The sequence below is a fragment of the Parambassis ranga genome, chromosome 14 (assembly GCF_900634625.1).
Source record: "Parambassis ranga chromosome 14, fParRan2.1, whole genome shotgun sequence".
Classification (NCBI taxonomy): domain Eukaryota; kingdom Metazoa; phylum Chordata; class Actinopteri; family Ambassidae; genus Parambassis; species Parambassis ranga.
Window position 1 is genome coordinate 8,191,294 of NC_041034.1, and position 22,842 is coordinate 8,214,135.

The 22,842-nt window shown below is 40.5% G+C and overlaps 3 protein-coding genes across 4 annotated transcripts; 2 read left to right on the forward strand and 1 right to left on the reverse strand.

The window, feature by feature from the left end:
• Window positions 1-709: 709 nt before the first annotated feature.
• LOC114446716 (sodium/hydrogen exchanger 6-like) lies at window positions 710-8,511 on the reverse strand. The gene is made up of 16 exons (XM_028422491.1): window positions 8,104-8,511; window positions 7,528-7,727; window positions 7,238-7,315; window positions 7,076-7,152; window positions 6,824-6,936; window positions 6,593-6,698; window positions 5,384-5,525; window positions 5,126-5,231; window positions 4,636-4,724; window positions 4,437-4,550; window positions 4,099-4,210; window positions 3,685-3,838; window positions 3,571-3,601; window positions 3,373-3,461; window positions 2,932-3,037; window positions 710-2,825 (listed from the first exon to the last, which is right to left on the reverse strand). Exons 1-16 carry the CDS (start codon window positions 8,378-8,380, stop codon window positions 2,502-2,504), a joined length of 2,118 nt encoding a protein of 705 aa, XP_028278292.1. The 5' UTR covers window positions 8,381-8,511; the 3' UTR covers window positions 710-2,501.
• LOC114446717 (cytokine receptor common subunit gamma-like) lies at window positions 7,666-14,000 on the forward strand. The gene is made up of 9 exons (XM_028422492.1): window positions 7,666-7,782; window positions 10,137-10,311; window positions 10,973-11,072; window positions 11,348-11,514; window positions 11,638-11,771; window positions 11,843-12,008; window positions 12,117-12,222; window positions 12,948-13,005; window positions 13,110-14,000. The coding sequence occupies exons 1-9, from the start codon at window positions 7,690-7,692 to the stop codon at window positions 13,338-13,340; spliced, it is 1,230 nt and encodes a 409-aa protein (XP_028278293.1). The 5' UTR covers window positions 7,666-7,689; the 3' UTR covers window positions 13,341-14,000.
• Window positions 14,001-14,127: 127 nt separating this feature from the next.
• snx12 (sorting nexin 12) lies at window positions 14,128-21,187 on the forward strand. Of its 2 annotated transcripts, XM_028422494.1 has the most exons (6): window positions 14,128-14,497; window positions 15,857-15,952; window positions 16,460-16,584; window positions 16,902-16,992; window positions 18,106-18,116; window positions 20,336-21,187. In XM_028422494.1, exons 1-5 carry the CDS (start codon window positions 14,333-14,335, stop codon window positions 18,109-18,111), a joined length of 483 nt encoding a protein of 160 aa, XP_028278295.1. In that variant the 5' UTR covers window positions 14,128-14,332; the 3' UTR covers window positions 18,112-18,116; window positions 20,336-21,187. The 2 variants fall into 2 exon arrangements, with proteins under 2 accessions (XP_028278295.1, XP_028278294.1); XM_028422493.1 differs by lacking the exons at window positions 18,106-18,116; window positions 20,336-21,187 and having other exon boundaries at window positions 16,902-17,004.
• Window positions 21,188-22,842: the final 1,655 nt, after the last annotated feature.

Genomic DNA, 22,842 nt, shown 5'->3' on the forward strand with positions numbered 1-22,842 from the left:
AAACAGAACCCATATATTAAAATAAGAAGAACAAAACATATTAAATTACACCCATTTTTGAACCATGAAAGAAGCATGTCAGTTTCAAAAGTTCTTTTTATTTTCTTTCAGTACACTTGCAGGACTAAGAGACACACAGTTAATAACTACACAGAAAATAAGATGAGATCATCTCCATCATTTTAAAAATACATAAACATTGCAGGTGTACTTGCCACAGATAGTTTCCACGAACAGTAGAAACATCACGAAACATTTTCAGGCTTTTAGGAGTGGCTACTATATTATTTATACTGTTTCTTCAAAAATAGGCTTCATACAAGACATTTAAATCATGTCCATATATCAGTGGGAGGACAGAAAAGAAAAAAAAATCATGTTAAGAATACTGCTTGAGAATACTCATGTGTGACGTTTAATAAATAATATAATAAATTATATTTGAATTTTGACCTTGCCAGCTCAGCAGAGGACAGGACAGACCTTCTAATTCTTGCTTAGCTCCTAATTATTTTTAAAATGCCACATGTACTTTTTGATAAGGTCTTCCATACACACACTGCTGCACAAAATAATAACATTAACAAAATATTATAAGTGCTATTATTTTTAATCATATAAGCACAATATTTTAGTTTGGGCCACTTTTTTCGCCACTGTACCCACTGATAGCTTCACCACAGGCAGTAACCTCATTACACTGGGAAAATTCAACAATTAAAATGTTTAATGTAATATAAAAACCAAAGAGATCATCTTAACTGCACATTAGCAAATCAAATGTACAAATCTACACTGAGTTTCTGAATAGGCACTTTAATTCAAAACAGTTCAGCCAGCCCTCAGTTAGTTTGGATGATATAGCATCACAAAGACTCGGCAGTTACTTTTCTTTTTCTTTTCTTTTTTTTTAAAGAAATAAGATTCAACCAGATGGTGGCACAAAACCCAAGAACAAACATTAGCCCTACAAACCATATCAGTACATTTGGCCAGATCAGCCAAACAGACACGCACACACACACACTCACAGGGAAGCTCTAGTTTCCAAGTATAAAGTAGAAGCATCTGCTACAGTACAGAAAGGGGATATTTTAATAACATGCACACAAACTCCTGGAATGAAAATCCACCTCCCCCCTTTGACTTACTGTACACGTACAAAAGGTGGTTGAAAAGTCTGTGCGGGTAAAAGATACAGCTCTCATTACAAGCATGTGCAGTTCAACTCATTGACTGTAGAATATTACCAAAAAAAAAATTTACGTAACATTTATGGTGTTTCTGTCAGACAATAAAACAATATGGAGACGTCTGAATGAAGCAGCCGAGCAGAGATGCCCTACATGTCTCCACACCACCACACTCTGGGTGAAAAGCCCTTGAGACGGAGGTAGCAGTGACTGCATTATGACCCAAGTTCTTTGACAGGTGCTGATGTGCAATTTATAATAACCTGAAACATAACCTGAACACCGGTAAAGGTAATTGACCTTACCGCATCGTTTCTTTCTGCATAAATAGTTAAAGAGTTGATCTACTATGCATATACAGAGAGCTGTATCTCCTTCCTCATTCGGCCACTGACTTTTCAATCACACTTAAACTTTGTGTTAGTGCTTTTTTTTTAAAAAGGTGTCATTACCACCAAGCATTAATGACCATTACACAACAAAACAACAAATAAATAAATAATAAATAAACTAAACTAAGTAAATCATTACTTAAATAAATCTTTTTTTTGTTAAATAAATCCAGAAGAAGCAGGCATCTCTAACATCTAAGACAGTGTAGACACTCCAGGACAGTTTGGAGCGGACTGATCTTTTGAGCCATTAGTATCTACTGACAATCACATTGTAGAAAATACTTGTACCGCTCCATTAATAAATTAACACCCCAACTTAGACCAACCCCAAACATATGGGATGCAGAGAGGGATACTGCGAGGTCAGGTCTGTGGATACATGGATAAGATCAGTTAACTGTGTGTTAAATAGAATTTTCTTACTGGTACCAGAGAAAGGTTTCAAGCACAAACACTTGAAGAAAGCTGGACAATTACAGTAGTAACATTACCACAAAGAAAGGGGTCAACTGTATATATTTACAGTATATCCCAACTTTTAGAGAGCAGACCCACAAAGCCAGAAGAGAGCACTGGCATCCACAGTAGTAACAAACACAGGGGCAAATACAGGAGCCCCAGTTTTTCTTTGTCATTTTAATTAAGCCTCCTTAGTGGTGGCTAAATGTGCATCTGTTATCTTTTTAAGCCATTAACTTAAAAATATAACTGTAACGTATATGTAGTGCATTCACATTCAAGATTACAATAATAATCCACCCAAACTGCAATTAGAATGACAGAGACTAGGCTCTGTCAACATGAAAAGCAGTTTGTCACTTTAATCAAAAAATGAGCTCAAATATTATTTCTTTTTGTAAAAACAACTTTGATTTATGATTTTTGAGGCTTAAAATTGACAGCGTGCACTTTCTTACAGTCTGTGCCTGCGTGGTTCCGAGCGAGGCGGGGAGGGCGGCGGCGGCAGGGTGACGGTGGTCGGAGGATCCACTGGATCGTCCATGGGCAGAACCAGGCGAGTGCCACGGATCGCCACCTCGTGCTCAGCCAGAGTGAGCTCGTGATCGAGACCCTCATCGAACGGGTTGCCTCCCGTGCTGGCGGCGGACGAGCGCTTGGGGTTGATGGTGCGGGAGCCAGATGCATCCGTGCTGACAGTGACATCAGCGTACATGGAGCTCACATTGGCATCGTTCAGTATGAAGTCAGAGTCATCATCATGGAGCTGACCTTCATTCTGGTAAGTGAAGAGGGAAAAGAAGAAAAATAAGTGAATGACAAGTTTAAGATGAATGTAAGGATAAGGAGTGACAGATACGTTTGTACTACTTTGAAGCACAAACCTCATAGGCCTGTGGGCTCGTGAGGCATCGTGCAAGTGGTCCACAACAAGCAGGCAGAGTAGCAGTGAGCGGAGGGCCGCTGTGGGTCAGGAGAGGTTTCAGGTAGCTGGTGAACAAGCTTCTGTCAAGGACTCAACAAATAAAAAGACCTACCGGTACTTTTAAATAGTCAGCTGGTCAATCAGATGTCTGGTGTGACTGTAAGAATTCTGATGTATTTTCTCCTACAACAATCGCACATTCTATGAACTGCTATGAGACATTTACAAATATAAAAGGACAAAGAAAACATTTGTACAATTTAATAATAATAGGTGTGTGCTGTCTGTACTGCTCTTGTTGTTGAGTTCATGTTTGTAAGGAGTGCCCTCTAGTGGCAAAAGCTGTACTCAGCAAGTACAGTGGCGTAGAATCAGAAGGAATGTCGGGCTCAAAGGATACTTGTGGTCAAAGTTATACCAAATCCTGAAGGGCCAGGCGCTCTCTTGTTTAGTGCTCCTCCGCTGTGACCCATCTAAGATGGCTGAATTCTGTAAAGCAGGAAAGATAGATTAGATAGATACTTCATTGTGATCCTTGTGTTTTGAGATTTAGGCAAACTAATAATGGCACTAAATAAAATTAACACTGTTCACTTACAGCATTTTCTTGATCAGAGTCAACCCCGACCCTGAAAAATGTGCAGCAACAGTTAAAAAGGAAGAACACAAACAGAGTAATACATGTCTACAAACAGATGTCAGATGTCCTTACGGTATGCTCATGAATGACAGCATGGGCATGGTGCCACCTCCACAGATCCAGACCGTGAAGAAGACGATTAGGAGTGTGGTTGAAAACATCATCTGACGTGCGTAAGTTGCTGTGTCTCGAATCGAAAGAGCAAAGGTCATTGCCCCACGCAGGCCTTAGGGAAGACAGAAAGATTATTATTCCACTCATGTTGTCACAGTCACACATGTGACAAAGATAAAGTGTCTATGTGATGTCCTCAGAAGTGATGGAAAATGGGTTTGGATCTTTTTCGCATTAGTGCAGAAGCATTTAGGGGATTTCTATCATCTGTCTGTTTTTAACAGTAAATGTCAGCAGACATACAGAAGGGCGTTATTCATAACAATATTGTATCTGAGCCGAGGTCTGCTCAGGTCCACTGACAGGTCCTACCTGCAAACATCATTACATGCTGAAAGTTAGACCCAATCTTGTTCTTGCGGCCCAGGTTGAGGAGGAAGGATAGAGGGTAGATGTTTGCTGCCCTGCCAAGAAACACAGCCACCTACGCAACACAGAAAGGTCAAGGACGTAACACAGTCAAATAACAATAACACAGTACAGGTAGACTGCAATGGAAAATAATCGTGGGTAGATGCCGGATCAGAAACTCTGTCTCATGGTTGACTTCTTTTTAATGTGTTCTCAGTCTCCATTTTCTGTTCATGAATAAAGTTTCCATCATTAACAGTAGTATCAGGACATGAGTATTTCTTCTTTTTAAAGGATACAAAGGCTCCAATAATGAACAACGGGTTAAAGACGTGTGACTGGAAGGAGAAGAGAGTCAGGCCCATGTAGGAGAAGATGAAGTTCTCTGCCAGAAAGTTCAGCAGCTCAAACAACTGATGGGGAAGAGATGAGCAAATAGTTGAGTACTTCCTCCTCTCTATTTTTACCATTTCAGTTTAACATTTAACAGCATTTGACCTGTTTAGTCCTGTCCTGTGATTCAGGAGAGAGATTGTTGTAGGTGTAGTGAGCCTGAGTGATCCCACAGAAGAGCACAGCTACCACACCTGAAGAAAAAACACATGTCAAGCTAAACATCTACAGATGTGTCATAACGTAGTGGGGAAACAGGTCAAGTCTTTTCACTGCATTAAAATGTGTTATAATCTTCTCCACTGTGAGAATAGATTATTGTGTTTTGCAGGGTGTGTAAACAAAGTTCCTGGCTAATCTCAAAAATGGATTTGCATCCTGGGCGTTTGTGTGTAGCTTGAAGCGGAGGATATGTGCTGGTGTGAATGATTCATCCAGCATTAGTGTATTTCTCACAGGGTCATCATTTTAGCTTGACAGTTTAGTAGCTTAGCTTAATTAAAGGTCATGATCCATATAACAGAAAAGAATATGTAAACAAATATACTGTTTGAGCTGTGTAAACTGTATGTGTGAGTCTTGTTTGCAGGTATACCAGTAAACCCGCAGGCCTCAGCCAACAGGAAGGTGCTCCAGGACATGAGGAAGAAGAGAGCTGTCTCCAACAGTGGGAAGTCCCTCAGCTTTGTGAATTTGGTCACGTGAGGAAAAATGTTAAAGAAAACAAGAAGTGGCACATCCAGTCAACAGAATCACAAAAAACAAACATGTTAAAATAAGGTATGCAATCCAATGATGCATGCTAAAACAGATAATAACCATAATATATTGTAGGCATCAGACAAAAGGATATGAGTGCAGTCATTACTCCAGTGGCCACTCCAAGAGCAAAAGATCCACTAAAGACACCCAGGAACACGCCAAAGGATTTCAACATGGCCATAGCCTCGAAGCTGTGGCTGTTATCCCCTGCAGGCTGGTATGCCACAATGGAGCTGAAGGGGAAAGATAGAATGCATTCTAATAAAAGCATTTATGCAGAAGAAAGGAAATAGGCACTTACTAAGAACCCAGGATGGGAAGCTGACTGAATACCAAACACATGCTCACACAGAAGCATAAAGATTTTCAATGTCAGGCCATACAATCAAACCAAAACTAACAATAGCTGATTATGTTCTGTGTCCTTGACAAAGACTTAACACAGAGTGGAACTGGGTTTTACTGTCATAAAAAGCAGGGAAGTCATGCATGCTTAATTCTAATCGGATCTTTTAACCCCTTTGGTTAAATATTCTACAGTAACAAACCTGTTGTGCACCCAGTCGAGCAAAACTTTAATTTAAAGTAGTGCTTCCTGGTCATTTTAAGGAAGACCAGAAAATAAAATAATACTTGGATTTTTCTATAACAAAAAATAAATAAAAACAACACAAAGGGGGTTAAAGGGCAGCATTGACAGACGGTGGTAGGGAGGGACTATTATCACACACAAGGGTCTTGAAACTACAACTCTGGCAGAACCGCTCGGTCTACTCAACCATCCCTCTCTCCCACCCACCGAGGAGCCACTGTCTGGTTACTTCCCAGCCATTCCTCTGCCCCCTCGGGCCACACTTGACCCTCATCTCCTGTGGGGTGCACGTCTCCGGCCCCCTGCCTACTCTGCTTTTCCAAGCGAAGGAGAACACTAAATACATACATACATACATACAGGCAGGCGATGAATGACACGGATGGTTGGACAATGGCAAGCAGTGAAATGACAGGGACTGATGTTAGTATGGTTAGTGTCCAATGTACCACACAAAAGCAGAACATTAACAAAGAACTACAACATGTGTATTTTAAGAGTTACTGGTTGCTGGTGTGCCCCTCCTGTCTAAAGCTACCTTGTTCTTGTTTGTATCCAATCAAGTTTCATTAAAAACTCAAAAGCAGTTGACTTGCTGCACCAAAATGATGTTAACTTTGCCAAAACACAACACTTCTGTGGAGGAAAGCAACTAGAAACTCTGCAAAAAGTGCATACACAAAAAACTAGGGTGAAATTGACACTTACGAGGAGAGAACAATGGCCACTGCATCATTGAGGACACTCTCCCCAAACAGTAAAGCATACAGGTCCACATCTACCTTCAGCTCATTGAAGATAGCCAACACTGTCACTGAGACACAGACAAGGAAAAGGCTTATTAACTACTTATTAACTGTCAGAAACAGAGAAGTGAACACTGAAAGGCTTGTTTGCACCTTTGTAACACTACCTGAAAGCTAACATGACGACACTTACCAGGGTCTGTTGCTGAAACAATGGCCCCAAAGAAGAGGCAGTCAGTGAAGTAAAAATCGCCCCCAAGTTGGCCCACGACTTTCATGAAGGACACGAAGCCATACATGATCAGCCTAGAAGGAAAGAAGGGTGTTATAAAATGGCACTATTTACCTACTTGGCAAACTGAAGACATTCAAGGAAGCAAAATAAAATTTTTTATAAATATTCTATCTATTTATAAATTAGAATGTAGATGACAAACTGTCTTACCCAATGACAAAGCAGGAAATGACTGTTCCCATGAAAGCGTACGCCAAGATGGAGCCAATATTTCTGAAAAAATGTCTCTGAAGAAGACAAGGACATTGATTTATTAAAACATTTGTGTAAAAATCTGACTCACTCAATGTTAAATCCTATTGATCCTCTTACCCTTTTCAGACTGTAACCCGCATGGAAGATGATGGGAGGCAGCAAAATGTTGAAAAACACCTCTGGATCAAAGGTCACCTGTAGACAGTGGTAAGATGTAAGTCAGTTATTACACTGTTCCCAACAAATAAACTTGACTTTATTTTTCTTCAAAGGTTGTGTATGGCTGACCGTAAACATTTTTAGATCATACATCATTACAGCTGGCCATCAAGATGACCTTCCTGTCACGTAGCATCTAGCAGTTTTGTATTGATTACATGAGAGGGGCACACAGAAAATCAACCTGCCTTTCTCAGCATCTCATCATCCTGCACTTGGTGACCTTTGCCCCGGCTGACTTCTCCTTTTAGAGTGTACTCGTAGAATCGTCCGCTGACATTGACCAGCAGGGTGGCGGGACTGGCGTTGACAGCACAACTCAAGATAACGTCGCTCATGCTTTGGGGGACATGAACACCAAACCTCAGGATCACACCCACCAGCAGGCCTTCACAGAGGAGGAGGAGGAGGAGGAGAAGAGACAGGAAATGAAGGCAGAGCAGGTAGCTGAGAATTTGAAGTGACTCTCCCCTGTGCAGCGATTCTATTTAAAACCAGTGAATCATTTGGGTGTGCTACATTTTTTAAATTAGAGTGGGGTCATACAGGAAACTAAAAATACATGCTGCGTGTTAAATAAGTTATTAGTTTAAGAAAAGAGTAACGTGATCTGATGACATGATTTTATGACCCATACACGTGAGCAAAACCTGTCAAATTAGCTCACCGGTTAGGTTTAAGGAGCTAACGGACGGCATCACTGCCAGCTAGCATTAACGTTCAGTTAATTGACTGACATGACTGTTAGCTAACAGTGCTCTTACCATAGATCATGGCAAGTCCCGTTTCGTGCAGGAACCTGAAGCGTCGGTGTTTGAAAAGCCATATTGTCAATATAGTGAGGGTTAAGAGCATAATAAATATGAGTAGGTCGGCACTGTCCTGTCGGTGGCTTTCTTCAGCCATCCTCTCAGTTGCGACGTTGTCCATCGCATTGCTGTCGCCTTGGCTCCCGACGAGCAGGAGCGTCAGCAGAAAAGGCAGCAACAAGGGCGCTTTCGACTGTTTGACACCGAGAAAGGGTCTCAGTGTAGATCTCATTGTGGCCCTTTAGTAGAACTGTTACATTTGTCGTTAAATTACGGGTTGTTTTGCTGAGAAACTACCGCTTAGACGAGAAATCTTCTAAACCAGCGCAAATGACAGCCCCTTCCGCAGCCTTATCAAAACACGGGAACTTCCGGTTCTTCAAAATAAAAGCTCCCGCAATGGAAAGTAGTTGTCTAAGGACCAACAGCGACCCCACATGGTGGTTAAGGTTATTACACAAGAAAAATAAATTCCATTAGTAAACGTATTATAAACACTTATTAAACATACAAATAAATAAAACTAATAATAGCATTAAGGTGATACCACATTGCATACTGCAGTTGTAAAATGATCACTGAAAATAATTCTTTACATACAGTAGTAATGATCTATTGATGTTTACTCCCCCTCAGTGGCATTGCAATTATTTAAAGCTTAATCTCTGCTTTTATGTATAACAAGAATGAAACTGTCATGGTTTTCATCAGATCCATCAGAATGTAAATCAACATTAATGTAATTTTATATCATTCAGTATTTACATGTTTTAAGGTAACATTCTGGAAAGATTTTAATGTTGAGCATGTACTTCTAGAAGATTGCAGAACTGCATGTGGTCACGGAAAGACTGAGTACTTCTGAGATAGGCCCCAATTTTATGAAAACAGGAAAATAGTGTTATCACCTCACAGCTACACACACACACACACACACAAATACCATCTCAGTTCTGTGGAAATGAACCAAAGGGGTGATTACGGACACGTTATAGGTTAGTCACAGATGTGGGGTGTTTTGTGAAAAAAAATGAATTATGACTCATTTCACAATAAGTGAGAGAGAAGTGCAAAGTTTTTAGTTTAATTCTGATTTTTGCAAGACTTGAGCAAAAACACACATTTTCATCACATTTTTTGGTACAATGAAACATTAGATATTTATTGAATTTATACTTCATTACATCAGAAATGTGTAAAATGTTAATGCGGGTTTGGCTTAGCCAGGTCAGCCATACCCTTTTACTTTGCAAAAATTCTCCTCGATACAGAGGAGGTAAAAAAGGATTAAGATGGCTGGAGGATTACAGCTCAAAAGTAAAGTCACCTGTATCTGATTTTAAAAAGGCCAGTAATACTTTCATCACAGTTTTACATAATTACATCAGTCACAATGTCTTTGAAGTTCCAGTAAAGATCATAACATAACACACACAAACCTACCAAGCTACATTAAGGTCTCTACCTGTACGTGTACAACTTCTCAGTCTTTATTTTTGAAACGGTTTCCTCTGACAGGAAACCCACAAAACTCAGATTGGAACAGCACAGCACAGAAAGTAACAGATCAGATATCACATGATATTCCTGACATGGCCAAGTTAAAGGGTGAATGCGGCATATTATCAGTGTAACACATGGACACATAACAAAAGTTTCACAGTATGCTGTGATTATAAACGTCATATTGCACATATTTAAAAGAAAACCCGACCTTTTGTACAGCATTTTTCTTTAAGGATTTCTTTACTGAATTCAGGCAAATGTTGTTTTAAAATTAGCAGATCATCACAGCTAAATACTCTCCCTGCCTGCACTTCAGGTGCTTCTTTTATGTGTTGTTGTCAGTGAATGCTGTTAAAACTCACAGTATGTGACATCAAATGAATGAAGGATTATTTAAAAACAGGCTTTCACCATAGTTTTAGATGATGAGTGTTGCTTTTTGCAGAATTATCACTTTGATCTGAAGCTTAATATTTTGACAGTTTCCGCTTACAGGAAACAAAACCCACAGTCATGTCACTCACGCAGTCATAGTCGAACACAGAAGTAGACCTGCGCCGAGGCTGGAGTCACCCTGTGTTCTCTCTGCCACGATGCCGACTGCACTGCTTCTGCTTCTTTGGCTAGTTAGCCATGTATGGGCCACAGATCATCCTGGTAAGATCAATTTTAAAGACTGCCTATTCAAATCTTTAAATTACAGACTACTTATGTTATTAATAACAGCTGTTTCGGTCTGAACAGTCAGCTAATGTGCTTGTGTGATCTAATCAATATCATTTGATACAAAGCTATCTATAATCTTCTCCATATTAAACTTTAAACTTTACTATCTAGATTTAAGACAGTTTAACTACATATTTAATAAGTTTCATAGTATTAAACAAGTTATATAATGGGAGAGGGGCCACAACCCCATTAATATAATAAGGCTGGTACTACTGTACTATTACTACTGTAATACTGTAATAATGACTTTTGTAAAGTTAATTATTAAATTCAGTTGAACTTTATAGCCATTAGTTTCTGATCAGGCACTTTTGTTGTGAATTCCCCTCGACGTCATGCTGCCACTTCCTAGTATCTGACTGCACTGCATTCACTCTGTAGGCCGCATGGTGTAGTAGGGCTGACTGATAATATCGTGATCTATGTCAGAAGAAGTCCTTTTCAGAAAATGTAGAACATTTATTATTCACCTTTCCAGAGGTCTGCAGCATCATCACTGTCAAAACAGTGACTGTTGAACTCCAGCTATTGCCACTGTAATAAAAAAACACAATTTAACTATGTTTCTGTTTCTTTCTGGTTCTGACAGATGGACCGACGGTGGACTGTCTGGTGGTGCATGTGAAATATGTTTCCTGTTCTTGGAATATAAAAGGAACACCAGAGGTCAACTACACCTTCTCCAGCTGGTTCGTAACTGCCTAAACCTAAAGGATATCACACATTTAACAAGCATCTTTTTTGGTCAAATATCTTCAGACTAAAAATGCTTTAAGAGTAGACAGAATCATTGAAGTCATATATTTATGTCATATATTATGACATAAATGCTCACAAGATGATCTTAATGACCTGTTAAGCCACTCCCAGCAGCAGTACTCCTCCTGCAGATGACCTGATTATTAAGTGACGCACTACTAGTGTTTTTCTTTGTGTGAATGTCTAAATAATTATTTCTTCACAGGTTTCATGGTTATAAAGAAAGCCTCTGCAGCACCTACCTGTCTGAGAACAACGTGACCACTGGGTGTAACCAGCCCTATCGCAACACAAGCAGATTCCTCACATTTTACACCAGACTGACACACGGCAAGGACATTTTTACAAGGGAGCATCAACTTAAAACAAAAGGTGTGCACACTGAGGGGGCTTATATTATTTATAATAACAAGCCAGCTGATGGAGGGTGGACTGATGATCTGAACGCACATAAGATGACATTGAAAAAAGTATTGATATCTGTGTTATCTCCAGTAAAGTTACATCCGCCAGTCAACGTGACTGTCCAGAACGGCTCTGACTCTAACCTGTGGTTCTACTGGAACCAGACTATTCCAGGCTGTGTGGAGAGCGAGGTCTGCTACAAGATAAACGACAAGAAGTGCAAGGTAAGTGCTGTTTGTTTCTCTAATCTTTTCTTCCATCCCTTCTGTGCTCTCATCCTCATCTCATGTTCCAGTCTTATAAAGTCAGTGTTGGAAAGCAGAACTACTGCATCAACCTGCCCTCCAGCAAATCTCGATATGAGCTGCAGGTGCGGAGCAGAGTGGATCACTCCTGTGGGGGGTCTGACTTCTGGAGTGACTGGAGTGAGCCTGCGGTCTGGGGGTCCAACAACAGCACAGGTAAGATGATCAAATATCTACAAGCCCTCTAAGGGAATGCTACTAAAGCTGCAGTGAGTGAGGGGACGCAGGTTTCTGTGCACTCTAACATACTTCTTTTCCTTCCAGATACCAATCAGGGAACCATTTCAATGTCTCCATTAACGCCGCTGCTGTGTGTGGGTGGTGTTCTGATCCTCGTCCTGCTGGCTGTGATGTTGCTGCACCATGAAAGGTGGGCTGTCCTGTACAAGTGTTAGTGACAGTGATAACTTGGCCTGTGTATGAGTAATGTTGACTCACATACTTATTTTACATATCTCCACTTAATCACTAATATAGGTTATCAATTCTTTAACCGTTTAGCACTGGTGTTATTCCATGGACACTTTAGCCTCAAACATTCCTAATTTTCTTGTAGTCATCTAAATAGTTTTGATGTGAGTTGCAGAGTTGTAGAAAATACCAGCTGTGGATAACAGCATGAATGACCTCCACGTCCACTGAGCTGCACTGAACTGTCTCTTTAAATTCATACATCCACTATAATATAAACATGATAGTTTCAGCTGGACAACATCAACAACCTGTCATGTTTGTTCCTCTCTCTCTCTCTCTCTGTGTGTCTCTCTCTCCCTTCATTCTGTCCTGCCTCCCTCTTCCTCTCCTCCTCTACCCGGCCAACTGTCAGCAGGAAGGTTCTCCTCATGAGCCGGGTCCTGCTCAAGGTCTCTTCCTGTTTTCCTGCCACTGTTGCTCTTTAAGGGGGTTCAGGCTCTGTGTCTCTGTGAAGCGCCTTGAGACACAATTCTGATTGTAAAATGCACTATATAAGTAAAACTAAATTGAATTGAATTGAATTTAAGGATGACTTTCCAGACCCTGCTTCGGTGACACTTTAACAGATCAGCTGTTATTGATATGATCATCTAAGAATGTCCTTTGTTACCCCCCATGCAGGCACAGGATCATCCTCATCCCTGTCCCCAAGCCATCGTTGATCCCTCGTGACATTGAGGTCAGTACCCTCCAAAGCTCTCTGTCTTCCACCTGAAATTTATATTTATTGATGAAGCTGATAAAGTAAGAAATGGGAAACAAGTATTTGTTCTGTTTTTCCAGGATTGGTTTCAGTCTTCTAAAGGCTTTAAAGAGAGTTTTAAAGCCAACTACAACGAGCGTGCCTGCCCAGTCCGTGAGTACTGCTACGTCTCCCAGTTCGACAGTGAGAGCTCCAACAGCTCCACTTCCTCCGTCACCACCAATCAAACCGACTGCTCCACCTGCATCACTGGGAATGAGCCAGAGGTCTCATCAGAGGAGCAGGAGCAGCAGCAGCAGGGCTCTGTGTAGGAGAACCTGAGTGATTCAGATCATCTCCTGCTTGACCACAGGAGGGTTTAAATATATTGATTGGAAAAATGTTACAACAAATTAACCACGTATATTCTACATCAGATTTATCACTTTATTTGTTGTCTGATTGAATATATTAAAATAGAACTCATAGTCTGACAAAACATTACCATGTGAAGAGCTACTACAAATCCTTACCTCTCATTTTCTGTCATATATACATAGTTTTAAAATTGTCACTTAAAATAGTCTTTTACGCTGTCAGTGCCATATTTGCTGTCTTTAAACATTTGGTTTTAATAAAGTGTTCACTGGAAACAGAACATCCAGTCCAAAAAGTCAGTATTTATATCTGCAGACTTTGCATCCATAATTAAACATTCTAATAACTGCAACCCACATTATGTTATTGACCCATAAAGCATGGCTGAATTATTATAAAACCTCATATATTATAAATACTAATGTCATAGTAGGTTGTATCATATAGACATCCTTTACGAATGTATTTTTAAATGTGTTTATTTGTTATATAGGTGTTTTGGTCACCAGCTTGTACTGACAGTGTGTGGTGTATCCTTTATATCTGTCTTTACCAGGTTGGTAATTTTTATTCCCTCTTTCGCTTTTAATAAAATAAGCATCTTATAGTCAAAACTCTGTCCTTAAATTATTAATAAAACTGTGCAGTGACTGATGTTAAATCAACTGTCCAGCCTGCCCAGTCCAGTTATCCGTGCGCCCGATAGAGGGAGCGCAGATTGTCCCGCACAGCACGGAACTGAGTCAACGCATTTCTCAGATCCGAGCAGGGTAAGGCGCAGGGCGGCTGGCCCCCGCAGCAAGAGAGCGACACAAGTCAGCGACTTCTCACAAGATCAGCTAGCGCTGTCTGTTGATGTCTTCAGATGAGATTTAAGACTTCTGTGGGTATTTAGTTGGTTTATTCTCCGCTGGTTGTCCAAAAAAAAAACATACCACCCGACAAAATGTCAGAACCTGTGGTGGCCGACACTCGCCGGTTGAATTCCAAGCCCCAGGACCTGACGGATGCTTACGGTCCCCCCAGCAATTTTCTGGAAATAGATGTCTATGATCCACAAATCGTTGGAGTTGGACGGAACCGTTACACAACTTACGAAGTTCGCATGAAGGTAGGTGTCGAAGCAAATACAGCTTGTTTTTATTGTCTAAGCTAGCTGGTAATTACTGTGTTGCTGCTAGTCGGTTAGCTTGTTTAGCCTCTCTACTGAAGTCAACACGGAGGAAGGCGCCCCGAGTAGATCAAGCTGGCACGCAAGTAAAAATCAAGAACCGGGGATTAAAAGTGGGCCTAGCCTTTGGTTTTTGCCAGTAGTAGACTAGTGTAGTTAGCAAGGCGGTGTGTAGAAGTTTCGCGAACGTACACAATGAAAACAGATTTAGCTAATGTGAAGCTAACGTTGATTCTCTTTTAAGCTAACTGCTATGTGGCTAGCTAGTTATATCATGTGAAACAGGTAGGGAAACGAATGAGTACGAGAAGACAAGCCTACAGCTAACGTTACAGCTACTTATTGACTTAGAGGACTAGCTGTCAGCATACAAGAGCTGTTTTAAATGGTGTCAGACTAGATATGAGCCATTTTAATAAGCAATACTAGTTAATTACTGATAGCGTGGGGTCTAAATGCTGACAGTGTAGGTGGTTTTATGGGAGAAGGCCACACTAATGTAATCTAAGTATTGTTTACGTGACTTCATAATGATTATTTATGTTACATATCAAGAAAACATGTAACCTCTGTAGTAGTTTTAGTTTAACTTCCTCCTGCTGTGGACAGGCAGTTGGAGTGTCCAGCAGAAAATCACTCACACAGCTAATTTTTAAGAACATCTTCAGGAAGCTGATGCTGACTAAGTACACACACACACAGTAATTGCGTAAGTGCAACTTACAAGTCGTGTCTTGCCTCACAAATCTTCATTTTGTGGTACAGCTGCTTCCCAGGAAAGTTTACTTTCTGTTTTCAGCAGCTGAGAGTTTTCTTTCTCTTCAACACAGTCAGGTCAATGGCAGAGGTGGTTAGTTGATAATGTAACAGTCCACACAGACTCCACTAATAGACACAGACTACATCAGCTTTTACTATCATGCCCCGTGTTGATTGATTGCTGTGTACACTATTAACAGCAGGGGATCATTGAAAGCAAAAGGTTCAGCAATTCTGTAACTACTCAAACACAGAGGTAGTTAGATCAAACTATATCCTAAGTGAGATCACTTGGTGTCAGTTATCTGTCTATATTCTCTTGAGCAAATGTATGAAACATTTTTAATTGTCAAATTGATTTAGCAATATTAATTTGTGTTGCCAAATCAGATCCAATGTAGAAGTGAGAATGCTGGGAGATGTATTTTTATTTATCAACTATCAGCACTAATATGAGTCATAATGTTTCCAGTTGTTCAGCAGTCTTTTAAATGACAGAATTTAATATTAATTAAAAAATTTCTTTTCTTCTCTCTGTAGACAAACCTTCCCATTTTCAAAATGAAGGATTCCTGTGTGAGGAGAAGATACAGTGACTTTGAGTGGTTAAAGAATGAGTTGGAAAGAGACAGTAAGGTGAGTAACGGTTAAAGCAGACTGACATCTGTGTAATCTGTATTAAAGGTAGAGTAGGAGATTTCATTCTGATACATTTTTTGTTAAATTAGTGTAACTTCTCTTTACAATCCGATAGCAACCGATTATTTCTTCAGTTTCGCTTTAAAACGAAGAATATTAATCATCTGTGGAAGCTATAAAACGCTAAAAACATCAGCCAATCCTACAAGGTGCCCCTGTGCGTATAGTTGTCTGGTTGTCACTCTCTTCCTGGTTGGGAGGCGTGGCTTCGGGGTGAGCTCCGAGAGAAAGGGGCGCGTGTTTACTTTCAAAATCTGGCTGACTCTCACTGAGTTTTCAAAGTCTCCTACCCTACCTTTAACTGAGATCCATTTTCATTAATGTTTATATATATTGCTGTCCAGATAAGCTCAGACTTGCAGGTTGGATGTGTCTGCAGCTTTGCGTTACAGCACAGTGAGTGTGTGTTTTCATTGTGTGTGTGTTGATTCCTGCTGCCTTCAGATTGTAGTACCACCTCTGCCGGGCAAAGCCCTGAAGAGACAGTTGCCGTTCCGCGGAGACGAGGGCCTTTTTGAGTTGTCCTTCATCGAGGAGCGGCGATCGGGCCTGGAGCAGTTCATCAACAGGTCAGCCACAATATTTATATAGTTGAACATATTCGTCACATAAAACTTGGGACTTGGAGGGTAAACCTAGCTGAGACACTTCTTCTGTGGTTACATGTGAAAGCGCCTGTATCAAAGCTGTGACTGTGCAGGATTCCCAGCACACTGTCTTTGCCTGAAAATTCACAGTGTCTCTAGAGTTAGCCAAAACACCTGAGCCCTGCACCAGGCTTAATGTAATCTGTGTCTGAGAAAGCAGCAGCACACTGAGTAACTAATCCAGCATTGAAAAAGAGCACAGAGTGAATTCAGTCTATTATCTGTGTGTGTTTCTGTAGAATTGCAGGTCACCCTCTGGCCCAGAATGAGCGCTGTCTGCACATGTTCCTGCAGGAGGAAACCATCGATCGTAACTACATTCCTGGAAAAGTACGACACTAGGGTTATAGAGGGAGGCGGGCAGGTGGGAGGTTCAACCAGTGGTGGAGGAAGTACTAAAGCTTGGTACTTAAGTAAAAGTACAATTACCCAGCAAAATAAAATAAAAATCAACTCAAATAGAAGTAGAAGTGCTACATCAACAATCCTACTTAAGTAAAAGCCTTAAGTACTTACTTAAAATGTACTTAAAGTATTCAAAGTAAAAGTACTCACGCACTATGGACAGGTCTGTGTGTCATGAGGCAGGCTGTGGGCATCAAGTGAACAGAGAGGCTGGTGATTAAAAATAGGCATTCAGCATTTTTACTGTGTAAGTATTCCTGCTGTAGATTCATGTTATGATTCATATCAGACATTAATGGATGGATTTGTGTTAGCAGACAGCAGCTAACTAGTTAGCTAACTGAGCCAGAGCACCGGCATCATGAATAAGGCACATTATAAAACACAGCTGGCAGCGTGACACCACCTCCATGCAGAGTCTGACCTCACATCAGTCCAGCACTGTGTTCATCAAATGTAACAAGTAACTACAAACACTGTAGAAATGCAGTGGAGTAAAAGTATAAAGTATGCTCTATTATTTTTACTTAAGTAAGTTTTATGTATTTATACTTTACTTAAGTACAGTAATGAAGTACAAATACTTAGTTACTTTCCACCACTGGGTTGAAGTGTGGGGATAAATCTTTGCCTTTCTCTTATTTCTATGAATCTCTCTGTCTCTCTCTCTCTCTCGCTCTCTCTCTCTGTCTCTGTCTCTCTCTCTCTGTATACTATTACAGTCATATTCACTTTATCTTAAAGTTATGAGTATATTTGTCTGCTACACATAAGGACTTGTTGATAATGATAATAGTGACTCTCTTCCTTGTGCATTTGTTTTATAATTGTACAATAAGGAAAGCACCTCTCAGTAACTGTTGTATCGTGACTGTTTGCTGTACGATACATTCAGACGTGTCACATATTCATGAATAAAGTAGCACAATGTGTAAACATGTGTGCCGGTGCTAATGTGTAACATAGGAACGCATGCAGACTGTACATGAGGATACTGATGCTGTTGTGTTCTCTTTTTTTGTTGTTGTTGTTTCGTAGGTATGAATGAAGTAAGTTTGTTTTATTTCCTCCTCTCTACGAGCTTTCTAGAAGTTTAAGGTGGTTGCATGGGCACTGTAAAAAAAACAAAGGCGATAGTTCACAGAAAAAATCACTGCTAACATCATATAAATTGTTGTTGCTGGTTGTTACTTAAAAAAACTCAGTTAATCTCAAAATATAAAACTTAAGAAAAGAACATTCTGCAAGCCCACTTTTAAACATTTAAATAAAGGTTTAACTGGTAATCTGAAGTTAATCAGATGTGGCTTGCAGAAGACCGAGCACCATGAATGTTTTTTGAGTTCTGTGAACTATTGTTTAGCAGGGAGTGAGTACTGTACATCACCCATAACCTGAGCTCTCCGAAACATTTCTCTTCTACTAATATTGATACATGGTCATGATCAAGCACACTAATCACTGGCTGCATGGCACACGGCATGCTTTCTTTGCAGTACCTTTGTGTTAGTCCTATTTTACATGCCTCATGTTGTTCAGGCTGTTGATCCGATTGATTGTTTTTTCAGACATAGATGTATGTTACTGTGCATCTGTGTCTGAAAAAACAAAGCAGCCAACTTCATGTCTAAATCGACCTTAACCTGCATTTTTATGTTCACATTCTCACACACAGTCCATCAGACAAGATCATGTCAAATGAACTAATCAATTCAATTTAATGTCCATACATATAGCAGCAAATAAATGTATTGTTTTCCACTTGTTGGTCACATTCAAGTCCTGAAAAGCATCATGGCTTATTGATGAAGTCTGCTGCACAGCCTCAGCTTAAACTGCATGCAGTCCTGTCTGTTTATGTTTAACTTGTTAGACCCGCTGTTACAATTTGTTTTGCTTGCGTACATGTGAAAGAGTAAGTTACACTCCACGAAGTGTCAGTCTGAAACAGTTTACTTGGTGTGTTCCTTATTCCCTGGGACAGTTGCCTAATATGTGATATATTGCTTCTATATGAAACAATTAGAGTAGATTTAAGGGTATTAATTGCCTTTTATTGCCAATGATTTAACAGAACTTTAACCAAATAACGAGGCCTCTCGTGACTCTTGTTGCATCAATGGCCTAAAGGCTGATATTTTATTAGCAACAACTGTGACAGATATTACTGCTAAAATTCAGAGAATGTGACCTGCAAGTGCCTTATTTAAGGCCAGCACGATCTAACATTAGCTTGGCTGCTAACAAGGATGAATTGCTAGCTACCACACTGTAATTCACCCAGGTTCATTTGGCTGCGGTGGTTGCTAGCATGCCAAATGTGTATGTTCCTTATCCTCTCACAATATGAAATAACCAATGCTAGACCTGTGCATTGTTGCTAGGGTAGGGCCTACAGCTAGCTAAGCTAAGCTCAACAGCTAACATGAGCTGATACATCCAACAATGGGGATTTTAGCCAGCAGTAAGTCATGTGATTACTGTGTTCTTCCAGCCAACAGAGGTGTGAGGCAGGGGTGGTTAGCTAGCTGAAACATAGCTGTGTAGCATGGAGCTGCTGTGCATCTATTGTCACACAGTGGCAACATGACCTACACAACTACTGTGGCAGTTTTAAATGGTAGTGGTAGCAACTGTGATTGTGTAGAAAACTATGACTGCAGTTCAAGGGCGTAGTTTTAGCATGGACCACTGTGCCCACCAATGTCAAGCGATTACCAAATTGTCCCTGCCAATAATACGATAAATACCATTCTTTTCTGGCGTCCTACCAATAGATATCCTCCTATCGTCGGTCCTACCCAAATCCCCTGATATATTGATTCTGACTGTGTTATATCAAGGGCTCTGGTCCTACTGCAACACATTTGGGCCAATGTGATTGGCTGTACCTTTCCCTGCTGTCACGTGTGTAGCCATGTTGGACGGCAGCACCAAAACACATACGAGATGAGACTTGTCGGAATCTTTGGTGCCAACCGATGTCAAAAACAAATCTACGCCCTTGCTGCAGGATTTTCTGATCCTTACATTTAGAACCTTAAAGTTATGGCCTCCTAAAATTCATGTTACAAAATCTGCAAATGGACAAAGCTGATCAAAAGTGTGAGAAAGAATAGCGCTGTTGTGCTGTATGGAGCCACCCCTCATCTTGTGATATTTTCTGTGTGTAATCCCATCAGACAGTATATTGTGTTCAATGGGCGCTGACTGAACGGCCTGTGTGCACATTGTTTCTCATCTCTCTCTCTCTCTCTCTCTTACACAGCACAGACTGCTGCCCCTACCCCATGTACATTTATTTCTACATCACATCATTATAAAGCTGATGGGAATGCCAGAACTGATAATTATCTCCATGGTGTAGGGAAATAAAAACACAGCTAATGCTCCTGGACAACACATAAGAGAACTCAGTGTAAAAAAACAAAAAAAAAACAAATGTATGATGTTGTGTCTTCATTTAGTCATTCCACATCCTGTATGTACATTACTTTGATTCAGTAGTGATTGTGAAAAGAAGATGAAATGTTCCACATATTTTGAGTCATTTTAAGGCAGATTTTTTTTACAATGATTATTATGTTTTTGAATGTCCTTTTCATTGATTGAGTTTAAAAAGAATCATAGTTTCCTGCTTCAAGTGGTGTTTTCCTTCGCTAGCAAAGATGGGATTCTGATGATGACCTCCCCAAAGTTGAGCGACATGTAGCATCATGGGAAAAAGACAGCTACGCATCATTGGAGTCAGCACACGTTCCCCCTGACTTTAACTCTTTAACTCTTTGTTTTAAGTTATATCATCATCATGGCTGCGTGTTGTCAGAAATTGGCTGTTTGGGAATGTTACGTTAGGCAAATAACCATATCTAAGCACTGTGACAAGAAGTTCATTATATGAACAGTATCTCATTGTTTGAAGGCATAATCAGCATCTGGTTTATTGATCTATAAATCAAGGCTAAGTTCTGCTTGTTTTCAGCTCTTCTGTTCTTTTTATCGATATTATTGTGACATGTATTAATACATGATTATTATTATTATTGCAGTTCTTGCTATGGGTGACGAGGAACCTCCTTGTTAATTCTGTTCACCTATTAAATTTTCCTGCTGCCTGCCATTTGGAGTCTGTGTTCATGTACAGTTAAAGTGTGTTCACCTTTCAGGTCCCGGTTAGTGTGTCACACTGAGAGATCAGAGAGAGAGAGAGAGAGGGGCGAGCAGGTGCAAACTGGCAGATAACCTAATTGATCAATGAGCTGGAAAGATATGATGAGGTTGAGCTTTTTTAAACATGGTTTGTGAAAGCCTGCCGGATGCAAAAGGTTAAACCCTGACACACTGACAACACAAAGTGTATCTCTAGAAAAAGTACATGTTTGGTCAATAAAATATAAATATTTGATGGCACTATAAAGAAGTAGAAATGCGGCTGCACTGACTAGTCAACTAATAGTCGACGGCAAAATATGTCAAAAACTAATTTAGTAGTCGATGGGTCGTTGGTGATGTCATCGCATGCCATACAGGTGTAATGCATTTGCAATAGAGAATGCTTCTCTGGCTCTTGGTGTAGTGGGATGATCGGCCCATTAGATGCAAGAGGTTCTGGGTTCGAAACCAGGGATGAGCCGTCCGCTCATGGTCGGTGTGGAGTGACCATGTAGATCCGGTGGCAGATGTGGGAATGAGCGGACACACACACTTTGTTGAAGCATAAACCGATTTTCAGCTTTATACATTGAAGCACAGAGGCGCATGAATCAACAACAAATGCTCCAAAGTAGTTGACTATTAGTCGACTGGTCATTAGTTGCAGCCCTACTCCATAACAGTAAACTCTGTTCCTTTGTGTGGATGAGTGGAACCGGCTATGTTGTGTTGGTCAACACAAGTACAATTTTTACCCATTTCTGGCCTTTTGTGGAATAAAAATATTTATTAGTCAACTGAGAAACTAACTTCTACGTACATATCAAGGTTGAAGCCTTTTTGAAGAATGACATTGTAAAGGTTGATTGTTACAGTCCTTTTCAATCAGAGAGCCAACCTTAACCAACTGCTCCACAGTAGAGACGATGCCTCGCAAACCACTAGCCAGCCTTGGGTTACAGGCATTGAGGATGCGTCACACTATTTCCTCCTCTGGCATATCTGCACGCCACTTCAAACAGAGTGCCCGGTGGTCATAAGCAAAATCCCTCAGACACTGTGTGGGTGTCTCACCGAGGAACTGCTGATCTTGTCCTCACGGAGGGACACGGGTTCATTTGGACCGTTCTTTCGAACTCTGAACTGTAAATATTTTGTATATATTATTTGGGAACTGATCGGGTTGCACTAAACTCTGGGGGTACAGGGGAGAAACTTTGGGGGAAAAGACCGGTTGTGTCGCGCTGTTTGTGTGCACGAGCTGATCACCTGAGCTCGGCCTACAATACAGCGTGAACTCTAAACAATCGATTTCTGACTCCTCTGTGTTTTTGTAAATATTATGGGGATTTTGGTGTGGTGTGTGTGGCCTAGCCTGGCGGTTTTTATTAACAGATAAACCAGCAGCAGCAGAATAAGACCCGCCCGTGAGAATAGTGCGTTGTGGCATTCCTGATTTTAAAAAACAGGTGAATTGGACATGAAGTGGAATCATTACACCACTTCCTGTTTGTCTGGCACATACAGCTCTAAATGTTTGGTTTGTGTAGTTCATGTTCTATAAATCCAAACAAAGACAGCATTGTGTCAGTATGATATTGAAGTTTGTGTGTGTTTGAAGTT